Source organism: Arabidopsis lyrata (genome assembly GCF_000004255.2).
Source record: "Arabidopsis lyrata subsp. lyrata unplaced genomic scaffold ARALYscaffold_2, whole genome shotgun sequence".
Taxonomy (NCBI): Eukaryota; Viridiplantae; Streptophyta; class Magnoliopsida; order Brassicales; family Brassicaceae; genus Arabidopsis; species Arabidopsis lyrata.
The window spans coordinates 7,593,987-7,605,446 of NW_003302554.1; the positions used below are offsets into that span (position 1 = coordinate 7,593,987).

The following is an 11,460-nucleotide window of genomic DNA, read 5'->3' on the forward strand; positions in this document are numbered from 1 at the left end:
GCTATCCCAGTGGAAAGCAAACCTAATTTCGGAAATTAGGTTCGACAGACAACAACTAATCCCCACTGTGTGGGCCACATAAAGTCGAGGAGCCGCCATAAATACTAGCTACCCAACCAAGCCCCCAACCAAAAATACACAATCTAACCTAGATCTAGAAAAAATGATTAGCGAAACTTCTGGAAATTCTTCAAGCTTTACGAGAATGACACAGACCACCATGCCGCCGGACCAAGGGTTTCTCTGCGACTGCGGTAAACCAGCAACGATCCGGCAAGCGTGGACCGATGCAAACCCAGGGAGACGTTTCTACCGCTGCGGTGCCGCGTGGAGAAGCGTTTGCGACTTCTTCCAGTGGCGCGACCTCGAAAAACCACACGGCTGGCAGAAAACAGCTTTACTGGAGGCGCGGGATGTGATAAGAGGAAGAAGGAAACGATAAAGCTTCTTCAAGAAGCCGCAAAAGAGGAACCGAAAACCGAGGCAGACATTGCAAAAGAAGAGGGAGAAAGCTCGATAGAGAAGTTGGAGAAGGAAAACATAATCCTTAGGAGTGAACTTCAGGCAAGCCACCAAGCTGAACAAACGCTCCGCCACTTTGTTCTAATATCGTGGGTTGGGTTTATTTGTGTAGTGGCGACGGTCGTCCATGGATTAAGGTAAGACGAACAACAAACTCCGACATAAAGGCGGGGCAGATTGATGTACTTATGTCTATAGCTAGCGAAATTACTAAGTAGAGTTCTATTTCGCTGTATCTCCATCAAGTACAAGTATCGATGTATTTTAATCTGTAGGTAGCAAACCTATTGTGCATTGGTCTGTTTCTTCGTATCTACTTCAAGAACCATCGCTAATATAAATTAATTATCTGGCATATTTTGTAAAAAAATGTTCTAATTTTAGTGTAATGTATAAGATATCATGTGCAAATGGTTTTATAAATGCTACACATAAAGCCGAACTTGTCTATGCTGCGTAAAAAAGTAGAAGTGAAAACACATAATAGCATTTGACCAAAAAAAAAAGAAAACACATACCAGCATAAGTGCCCGAAAACAGAAAAAACCTCTAAAAGATAGTCACGCGAATAGAGGGCAACCAAAAAAATAGACAGTTATATAATCTAAAATATATGCCTACAAAAAAAATTGCATGTATACAAGCAAACATAGATGGATAATAACATACATAATGCTTTAAGATTGACAAATTAAATGGAAGCAATTATATAGTAATTAATATGTAGCTTAGGGGGTAAAGAGTACATGGATAGCATCCGCAACATTGAAAACTAATTAGCAGCAAAACCAAAAAACATCGCGAATAAGGGAAATGTCCAAAAACACACAGCGTTGATAGAGAACATAGTTGAAGATAAAAAGCAACAAAACAGACAGAAGAGTCGTCTACTTATTCAACAACGAGCTCACCGCAGCAGTGCTCATAAAGCTCAACCGCCAAGCTTTCAGCCCACGAACGGATAGCAGACTCGTTGACCTTGTACACCTTCTCCAACCCACCGAAGGCATGAGCCTCCATAAACAGAAGAGATAAGATCCCAGTATTGGAACGAACAGAAGCTTGGAAAACAGAGGTATCGCGGTGGAATGCCAACGGCTCCAATGAAAAAGATGACATCATGTCATTGAGACCAACTTTACGCACAAAGTAGGGAAACATCTCGCAGACGAAATCGAGCTGGGGTTTCAATCGGGAGCCACGGCAAGCATCAGCATTGGGATCAAAGACTGTGAGCACATGATTACGCAAGTTGACCATGACAGCAATCCATCGATTCTTATCGATATTAAACGGGAAGTACAAGAAATCAATGTCAGTGATGCACTCCCGACCATTAAACTTAGACCTGTCAATGACCGCTGCCAGAACTTCAGGGTCAAAATCAAACAATTCTTTCCGAGAAGTCTTCTTAAACTTTGCATAGAGAACAGCAAAGGAGCCAGGGAAGTTAGACCGCATAAACTCGGCTCTAGGATCAGAGGCAGGATCAACATTGTTGAAGAGAGAGTCTCTCAGGACAAGAACACAAGAATCCATGACCTACAGGTAGAGCAAATAAGTAATAAAGTATGAAAATAATAAGGGAAGGAGAAACAGACATTGGTGCAGACCTGGGGAGAGTCTGGTGGAATAATGATGGGTATGTTAAGAACATCTTTGTCTTTAAGGACTAAACCCTCGCCAACCGATAATTCCCTACACAACAAAATATATGAAATCATAACCATTAACAAATGAACATACATCCCCATATGCAGAGTTGAATGTTGAATTAGAATAATAGATACCCAAAAAAGTGAACATTTAAAACCAAGGAAAGGCATACTTACATAGTCGGAACCAGATGCGTGATTAGGAGTTTGAACTTATCAGAAGAAGGGTCAACCTCAGTAGCAGAATCGGGGAGTTGTTCAGAGAATTGCACAACAGTATCACCTCCGGATGACTACAAATATAATAGTTACAAATCTATGAAATTTGGACTAAATATAAAGAACATTATAAGGGAAAGAAAACAAACCTTCTCCCCGCTTGCAGCCGCAGAGGAGCCAGTTTCACCTTGGAAAGTTGGAGTAGTATCCTTGAAAAATAGAAAGGATTAAGAAAAGAATGACAAGGAAGCAATGGTGTAATTAAATAGCTTTAGGCAACATCCAGCTAACCTTTGGAGATGAGAGTTTAGCGGGTGCGTAAGGGTCAGAAAGCAGAGGATCAGGTTGAACCGGGTCCTGGTTTAGGTGGGAAACAGGATGGCCTCCTCCAGACCCAAGAGCGTCTACTACAGTGTTGAAAGTGTCTTTGGCAGCTAAGTATTCAGCGACAACAGAGAAAATGTTTTGTTTGAAACTTTGCTGGAGGCGCAACTCCATCTCTTTGATATCAATACAGAGGTTTGCGTAAATAGCGGATTGAGATTCTTTCAGACCAGCCCGAATTTGGGAAGATACAGCAGCAAGCAACTTAGAATTTGGGTCGACACTATCAAACTTGGCACGCTGGGACCGCATCTTCAGTTTCTTAAATGAAGAAGCCTCACCATTTGACATCTCTTTAGGCAACAACTTGGCATTACATTTGCGTTTCCCTTTCTTGACAACACGAGAAGGGGGCTGCGCAGGAGCAGCGAGACCTCTAAAACCACCTAAAAACATGTCACGCTTAAACACAACCCCTTCCTCCAACTGGTGAAGCATGAATTCAACACTGGGATCGCCAACTTCATCCGGCCAACTGCAATCCGCAAGACCCTCATCAACAACATCACCTTCCTCATTGGCAGGAATAATTGGAAGAACTTGGACCTAAGGGAAATTAGATGAAAAACAAGGTAAGATTAGATATAAATATGACTATATGGAGTGCTATAATATCAATTAAAGGTGTAAAGATATAAATAGATATGAACAGACCTCCCCTTGAGCATCTAAATCCCAGACCTTATCCAGCTTCAACGAAATAACAGGAAACACTTCTTCACCACCAGACTCAGGATCTGTCGCATCGCCAACAGCATCTAGGACATCTGGAACAGCCTCGACAAAAACAAGCTGTAGAGCATGGATAAAACCTTGGATAGCGACTGTTGCCTGCACCAATTGATTAACCGCCCTGGACTTGATGCATTGCATCGTCATGTCAAAGCTGTATCGACCCCAGGGATAGTTCAAAAAAACATCAAGGCTGCGAATCATCTCAACATGTTCTTTAGGAATTTTCATGTTAAACGACCGGCGGCATAAAAGACCATCAACGAGCAGAAGACATGCGTACTTAACCCTTAACTCACTGGTCAGCGCCCGCGGCCTCCGAAGCTTCGCCTGTAACATCTCCGCGGTGACAAACTCTTCGCCTCCAAATAGCGTGAACCAGTAAGGCGTAACACCAGGCGGACACTTGACCAGAGACTGATTAATCGGCGGAAGAGGCCTACAGTTTAGACCGGTTACAATTCCGAACTCCCTCAGGGAAAACCTAAACGGTTTCCCAGCGAAAACAACCCAGATCTCGTGCCGCTTGACCACATCCAACTGCCGCGTAAGCAGAAAATGAGTCAGTTTGCCAGAAAAGACGGGTTTAGCGTACATCTCAAGCAGTTTCCCAAAAAACGGACGGATTTGGTCAAGTTCTTCAGGCTGAAGAGCCCTCAGAACAACCCGAATGGTATTAAGCTTGAAATACTGATTGACCCTATCACCAGCAGGTTCTTCCAAATCAGCGAATATACGAGATGGTAGGCCACGGTTTTCCATATCTGACAAGCAAAAAAGATAGGGTTAGATATATGTTTGAAAACGGAAACAAATCTATATCAAAAAGATCCAGCCGTAAGTTGTTTTGTAGAGTGCGAATTGAAAAAAGGATGTCTAATAATAAATGTAGATCTGGAAGAGAAACCCAAACCAAAACCAAAACCCAAAGAGATATGCATGCGAGAATGGAAAATTTAGTGACAATAATTAACAAGAGAAAACCGAAAGAAAGAGGGCGAGTCGAAAACAAAAAATTTAGAAACAATTTCGGTAAAGAGAAGCAATTCTGATCTACCACCGACCGGACAAGACTGAGGACGGATGCGAGGACTTCCGATTAAAGCAAAGAATCCGACTAAAACTATTTTAACTGATGTGCGAAATTGAGAGCTACAGAGGATTTAGAAAAAGAAGAATGGAGAATAAAGAAGAAGGTTTATCGGTGCAATGAATAGTATTGCCCAGACAGATGACAGTAGAAATAGGGTTAGGGTGCGAGAAGGCGGGATATCGAAGGGTTGGACAGATAGACACCCAAACGTCCCGTCTCAAAAATAATAAAGTAACAAAAACATAATGCAATGTTTGAAAATAACACGCTATTCGACTGGGAATTTACGCAGCATTAATTCGTCTGACATAAATGAAGACTCATTTCCGAAGGCGCGTGGGGGTAAAGTCGGAGAGTTTGGTGGCAAAATATATATGTTGTTTGGGCCTTTAAACGATTAGCGAGAAATTTAATTTGGGCTTAGAATTCTATTTTACACCTAATTATCTCAAGATACAAACCATCTTTTTTTACCTTTGGTGATTTGCATATCAAGAAGGTTTTTGTCAGCCACCAAAAAGTTTATATCCAGTTGATCTTTCCAAAAGATTGCCAATCCTCCACTCATACCTTCTGGTTCGATCATATGAAATTTATCATAGCCTAGCCAAGAAAAAACTTTTAAAACAAAAGCGTCAGAATTTTTTGTCTCCATGAGGAATAGGATGTCTGGGAAATGATCCTTTTTATTCCCTTTAGATTACGAATTGTCCAGGGATTCCTCAACCCTTGACAATTCCAGCTTAAAATGTCTTATTGATACAACGGTGGCTCATCTGGAACCACCGTGGAGTTATCTGTCTTGAGACTTTTTGAAGCTTGAGATTCTTGTATCTGAGTTTTTCTCTTGAAGACTTTATTAAACTGCGGTTATTTTTCAGACATACTAACCTTCTTTGCTTCTGATAAGACTGATTTAGCTTGTTGAGTTTTTGAAATTGGAGCTTTCTGTTTTCGAGGATTCTTCTGTCTCAGACTTAAACCTGAGGAACCAGCATCAGAAGAACCTTCCTTTAAACCTTTGAAGAAATCAGAATCTTGAAAACCCGAAAAGGATTCATCATCATTAAGTTTTAGAAGTAGAAGTTGTTTTTGGGATGAAACTTCTTTCATGGCATCAGCTAATAACTTGGGAGAATTCTGATTTGAAATCGGATTTGCACTATCCGAAAGCAACAAACCTTTCTTCTTATCTTTGTTTTCAGGTGTAGGAGATGATACTGAAACATTATCTGACTTTAAGAACGGACACATATTCTTTTCATGTGTTAACCTTTGGCAATGAAAACAACGTTTTCGAATCCTCTCATAATCAAAACTGATTAAGACTATCTCCCATGTAGGAAGCTGCAGTTCTTTAGAGTTCCTTAGAGGATTGCGAACATCCAGAAGAACATTCACTCTCACATAATCTTGAGCTTGTGATTTTTCAAGATCAAAAAGGACTTGAATTACCTCTCCGGCACACTTTGCAATTTCTCTGATAGTTTCCTCTGTGTAATAGTTGACTGGAATGTTTTGGAGACGAATCCAGATTGACAAAAACATCAAGTAATCAGGTGGAGGTCTTTCTATCCATCTTTCCATTACTACACACCAATCATCTTGAGTCCAAACGCCTGTCTTTAAGATTTCAATTAAGTCACCTTCAGATTTGAAAATAAACTGAAACCTTTCTTGAGATAAAGCCACCCCATGAACCCTATTATTTAACCTCCAAATTCTGGGCATGTCTAAAATCCAGTTAGACATCCGTTGATTGGTAGGATTTAGAAATCGACCCATAATACTGCAGTGATTCTTCTCCGTAGAGCAGAACTTAGCTTGATTTGGGAGAATGAGAGGTTTATCATCTGAAATTGACATCTTTTGTATAGCTATGTTGAGATCCATGTCCATACTCAAGAAGAGAACACAAAGATACTTTGATTCACAGTGAACCTGAAGCCCTTTGTATAATCCTGTAAGCAATAAGAAGAGTACCAGACTTGACAGCAACTGAGCCGAAGAAAAACCAACTAGATTAGAACTGGAGTCAATTGCGAAAGGAGAGAACTTTGGAACAACACAATGGTTTGCCAATTGAAGATTAAGCCAATCTTCAAGAGAAAACCAACATCAGAATCCAGAAACTGTGATGATATATCCGAATAGAAAAGCTAGCACCAGACTGAAAACGAGGAAATCTCCGGTCTAAAGCTCCGCTCAGAAAGAGATCTTACTGAGGAAGAAGTTCTTATGCCTAAGTGGATTCGGGACGGCAAGAAAAAACAACAGCGATGAAATCGTCAAAAAACACCTAGTAAGAGAGAGAAGAGAGCTTTCCTCAACGGCTAGGAAAGAGTATTTTCAATATTTTTATTTATATCTCCCATTATATATATATAGATTTTATGAACAATTTTCATCCCAAACATGATATTTTCTCTAGTACATATTTGACCTCACTTGACCAAATTGGGCCCATGATTGAAAGTGAAGCCCATTTGTAAAAGAAATGTCAGTCATCACACAAAAACCCTAAAAATCATTTCTGTCTTCTCGAAGGTTTTTGAAATTTCTCTCTTCCATTTCCATCTGATGAATCTCTGACTGACGATGTCTTTGAGAACTCGAGCATCGTCCTGGCCTCGTCTTCTACTTCGCCGGAACCCTAGATCTTCATTTTCCCGTCAAATCTCTACTCTTGATTCCTCAACATCCACATTTCCCAGAAGAATCTCCGGTTACTCCTCCTCCTCCTTCCCCGTAAATCAAACGCCATGGATCTCATCTCAGAGGTACCGTTTCTTCTCCTCATTCACAATGTCACCATCGGAAGCTGATAGAGTAGTGAGAGATCTTATAGCGGAGGTTGAGAAAGAGAAGCAGCGTGAGAGAGAGGAGAGGCAAAGACAAGGACTTGATTACAAAGACATTGATGCCGAAGACGAAGAGGATTACTTAGGGATTGAGCCGTTTATCGAGAAGCTTAAGAAGCAGAATTTGAAAGATGATGGTGAATTAAACAGGCGTGAAGAGTCGTCTGATTCTGATAGTGAATATGATGAGATTGATTTGGATGAAGAAAGGAAGAAAGAAGATATCTTTAATAAGAAGTTTCAGAGGCATAAGGAGCTTCTTCAGACTCTTACCAAGTCAGGTATATGAACATTTTTTATGGCTTAGAAATGGTTTTTGATTGTTTGTGATTTGTTCTAAGTTGTTGTATGATTGTTTTTGGCAGAGACACTTGATGAGACGTTTAGGTGGATGAACAAATTAGACAAATTTGAGGAGAAGCATTTCAAGCTTAGACCTGAGTATAGGGTTATTGGTGAGCTGATGAATCGTTTGAAGGTAGCTGAAGGGAAAGAAAAGTTTGTTCTACAGCAGAAATTGAATAGAGCTATGAGGTTGGTTGAGTGGAAAGAGGCTTTTGATCCAAACAATCCTGCTAATTATGGAGTTATCGAACGTGATAATGTTCAAGGTGGTGGTGAGGAAAGAGAAGAGCGTCTTGTTGTTGATGGGTCTAAGGATGACAATGATGATGATGATGATGAAGAGGAGTTTGATGATATGAAAGAAAGGGACGATATTCTTTTGGAGAAGCTGAATGCAATTGACAAGAAACTTGAGCTTAAGCTTTCTGAGCTTGATCATACATTTGGAAAGAAGGGGAAACGGTTGGAAGAGGAGATTAGAGAACTGGCTGAAGACAGAAATGCTTTGACAGAGAAGAAAAGACAACCGTTATACAGAAAAGTAAGTGGATTCTCTATTTATTCACATCTCTCAGTTGTGCTGTTTTTTTGCGGTGCAAAAACTAAAAACCCCAAAACATATTAATGCAGTGAAATTAGTTGACATAAGTTTTGTCACGATCTGTGTTACATAGATTAAAAGTGTCTAGAAGTTTGAAATAAAGATGCTAGAGGTACAGTGAACAAATTTGCTTCTAACATTTTGGAACAGGAAGCAGACTCAATAGGTCAGACATGCTAAGCAATAGAGTTTGCTGGAGGCACCTTGATTTAGAAATTTTCATGAAAACCATTGTAGCTGTACTGCTGTACTGGCTCTTTCAAAGAAGTTCATAGCCAAAAAATTCATGTTTTGTGTTGCTTTAAAATGCTTTCTGTGCTAGTAACAATGCGGCATATCTATATTAAAATATGTTTGCATTTTTCCACGTTGTTACCTTAAATTTCTAATAAGTTTAACCATACATTCTATTAGATAATAACAATAATTAAGATATGGGATCAATATACTTTGATGTTGTCAGTGTCAAATACATATGAGTACTTAAGAAGGCCAGTAGTCTAATAGCTACATGCCTACATGAGTTTTAGTTTGCTTATACGTTAAGTTTTATGATACATTTTGTTTGGTATGTTCTGAAGTTTTCTTTTCTTTGACCATGGTGGATATGGCCATACATCTTTTCTCTCAATCCATTACTAAAATTATTAGCCTAGTTTTCTTATTATTCGTAATGCTGATCAGGTTATTTCTTATTTTTTGCAGGGGTATGATGTGCATGTGATAGATGTTAAAAAAGTTGCCAAGGTCACAAAGGTATAGTTGTATGACATTCTCTCTTTTGTATCTCTTAAGTCAATTGCTCGGCTATAATAAAAAGACATGTGTTTTTAGGGTGGCAGGGTTGAAAGGTACACTGCATTGATGGTTTGCGGAAATTATGAAGGTGTCATTGGGTATGCGAAAGCAAAAGCTGAGACTGGCCAATCTGCAATGCAGAAGGTAATCTCACATTACTATTTGTCATTTTGATGGAAGAAACAAGTTTGGTGGTGTCTTATAAAGATGGATACTACAGGTCTCGACACTACGTTCATTTGTGACTAATGGCAGGATCTAATTATAGCAAAGATAGGCAAATAAGTGATTCTGATAGAAAGCTAATTTGATTTGTTTGTACTGCTAAGCGTTGGGGACATGAGATGTTCTAAAAGCTTGAGTTTAGGTCAACTGAAATTTAATTTACGACTACCGTAGGTCCCCTCAAATTTCAGCTTTTATTGGCATAGAAATCTTAAAAACAGCTTTTAGTAGGTAAGGACGAGAATACATAGTATGCATCTTTTTGTAAAAATTTGATGTTCTTTTGTGCATAAAGGCTTTAATTCAACTAGATTGATGCCGTTCCCCAAATGCACCAATGAAAAGCTTCTGTTCAACTTTAGGTTGTTTGACAAGATTCTTTCCTATTGGTTTGTGCATGAATGTCTACATTTCTATATTGATTTTGATCTTTGAAATGGTCAAAGGAGACATAAAACATAGAATTTGTTGTAAACTAGCCTTGTTCTGTTATGATGCCTTTATATGCCTTTCTATAACCTTCTTTAGTTAGTTCTCATGGTCTCATTTCTAACAACCTACAAAACAGGCGTATGAGAAATGCTTTCAGAATCTTCATTACGTAGAGCGGCATGAGGAGCACACCATTGCACACGCAATACAGACTTCTTACAAGAAAACCAAGGTATCTATTTGAGTTTCCTTTTGACAGTATGATCTATTGATGCCACTTATCTGTTTAGATGTCTTTAATAAACTTGAATCTGCAACTAGTTATATCTATGGCCTGCACCAACAACGACGGGAATGAAAGCTGGGAGAGTTGTCAAAACAATCTTGCTCCTGGCAGGGTTCAAAAACATCAAATCAAAGGTGCATTATTGCTTCCTACTGATATAACATCGATTCTTGTTTTTTGTTGGAGTTAAAGTATGGTTGTGGTCCAAACTTTCAGGTGATTGGTTCAAGGAACTCATACAACACCGTTAAGGCAGTTTTGAAGGCTTTGAATGCGGTGAGTGGTCTGAGCTGATGAAAAAAAAGTCAATAAAAGGGGAATTTAGTGAAAACCTTACAATCCCTTTTTTCTTTTGTCAGGTCGAAACGCCAAAGGATGTTCAGGAGAAGTTTGGCCGGACAGTTGTTGAGAAATATCTGCTTTGAGATCTGCATTCACGCTATTGGTATGTATTTGCTGAGTTTTGGATGAAGTTTAATTTTTGACTGTAGATTAGTAGTGTATTTCTTACTCTACAGTTGAATCCATCCTTTTAAGATGTTGGGGAAAAATAAAATAGTTAAGAATACACTATCCTTTCACCAATGCTATTAGTTTTAGTTTTGGTTCTGGTTCCTCATATATGTCGGTTCTTCGTAATCTTGGTTGATCTTTTTAGGAACTCTTATTCAGTTTGGTTGTATTGGTACTCAAAATTTTAAAATCCCTTGAATCAATTGAGCTTAAATTCCGAAAGGTCTTGTAACATCGGAACAATAAGATATCCATTATTTGTTTTAGTCGGTCCTCTTTACTGTACATTCTATTGATGATCCTGTATTCTAGATCTTAATACTAGATCGTGTAGATTCAGTTAGGTTGGTTCATGTTCTATAGTTTGGTTGGTTTGTCCAAGGTAATGAGGAGACTTCGTCGATATTGTTGGGATTATTGATTTATTTGCCAGATTTTTAAGGAAGGTCTCAATTAAACCACTACACCAAATTTGTAAACTATAGACGGATTAGACGATGGATGTCATCGTCACAAGATACTTTCAGTGCATTAAACTAGCCTGTAGCGGCTGATTGGTCCCGAGATATTTTGGAACCATATAAATAATACGTGATAGTCTCGTATCCATTACTTTTTTCCATACCGAATTCGAAAATTTAAATTTCTAGCTACAAGTAAAATATCACCAAGAAATTGACAAAATAACTTTTGATCACTTTCTTTGGTAATCTTTGGGTAGGATGAAAAAAATACAAAATTAAGAAAGTAATGTAATACGAGGTAGGGCCTGGGCATCGATTCCGTTTGGGTCA

At 39.0% G+C, this 11,460-nt stretch overlaps 1 protein-coding gene across 1 annotated transcript; it reads left to right on the top strand.

The window, feature by feature from the left end:
- Positions 1 to 7,122: 7,122 nt before the first annotated feature.
- On the top strand, positions 7,123 to 10,884 carry LOC9324357. Its single transcript, XM_021035248.1, has 8 exons — positions 7,123 to 7,747; positions 7,832 to 8,352; positions 9,118 to 9,168; positions 9,247 to 9,354; positions 10,004 to 10,099; positions 10,189 to 10,287; positions 10,370 to 10,429; positions 10,513 to 10,884. The coding sequence occupies exons 1-8, from the start codon at positions 7,204 to 7,206 to the stop codon at positions 10,576 to 10,578; spliced, it is 1,545 nt and encodes a 514-aa protein (XP_020890907.1). The 5' UTR covers positions 7,123 to 7,203; the 3' UTR covers positions 10,579 to 10,884.
- Positions 10,885 to 11,460: the final 576 nt, after the last annotated feature.

Coding starts and splice junctions, on each gene's coding strand:
- LOC9324357 (XM_021035248.1), top strand. CDS start 7,204: ATGTCTTTGAGAACTCGAGCATCGTCCTGGCCTCGTCTTCTACTTCGC. Junction 8,353..9,117: donor GACAACCGTTATACAGAAAA/GTAAGTGGATTC, acceptor TATTTTTTGCAG/GGGTATGATGTGCATGTGAT. Junction 9,169..9,246: donor AAGTTGCCAAGGTCACAAAG/GTATAGTTGTAT, acceptor ATGTGTTTTTAG/GGTGGCAGGGTTGAAAGGTA.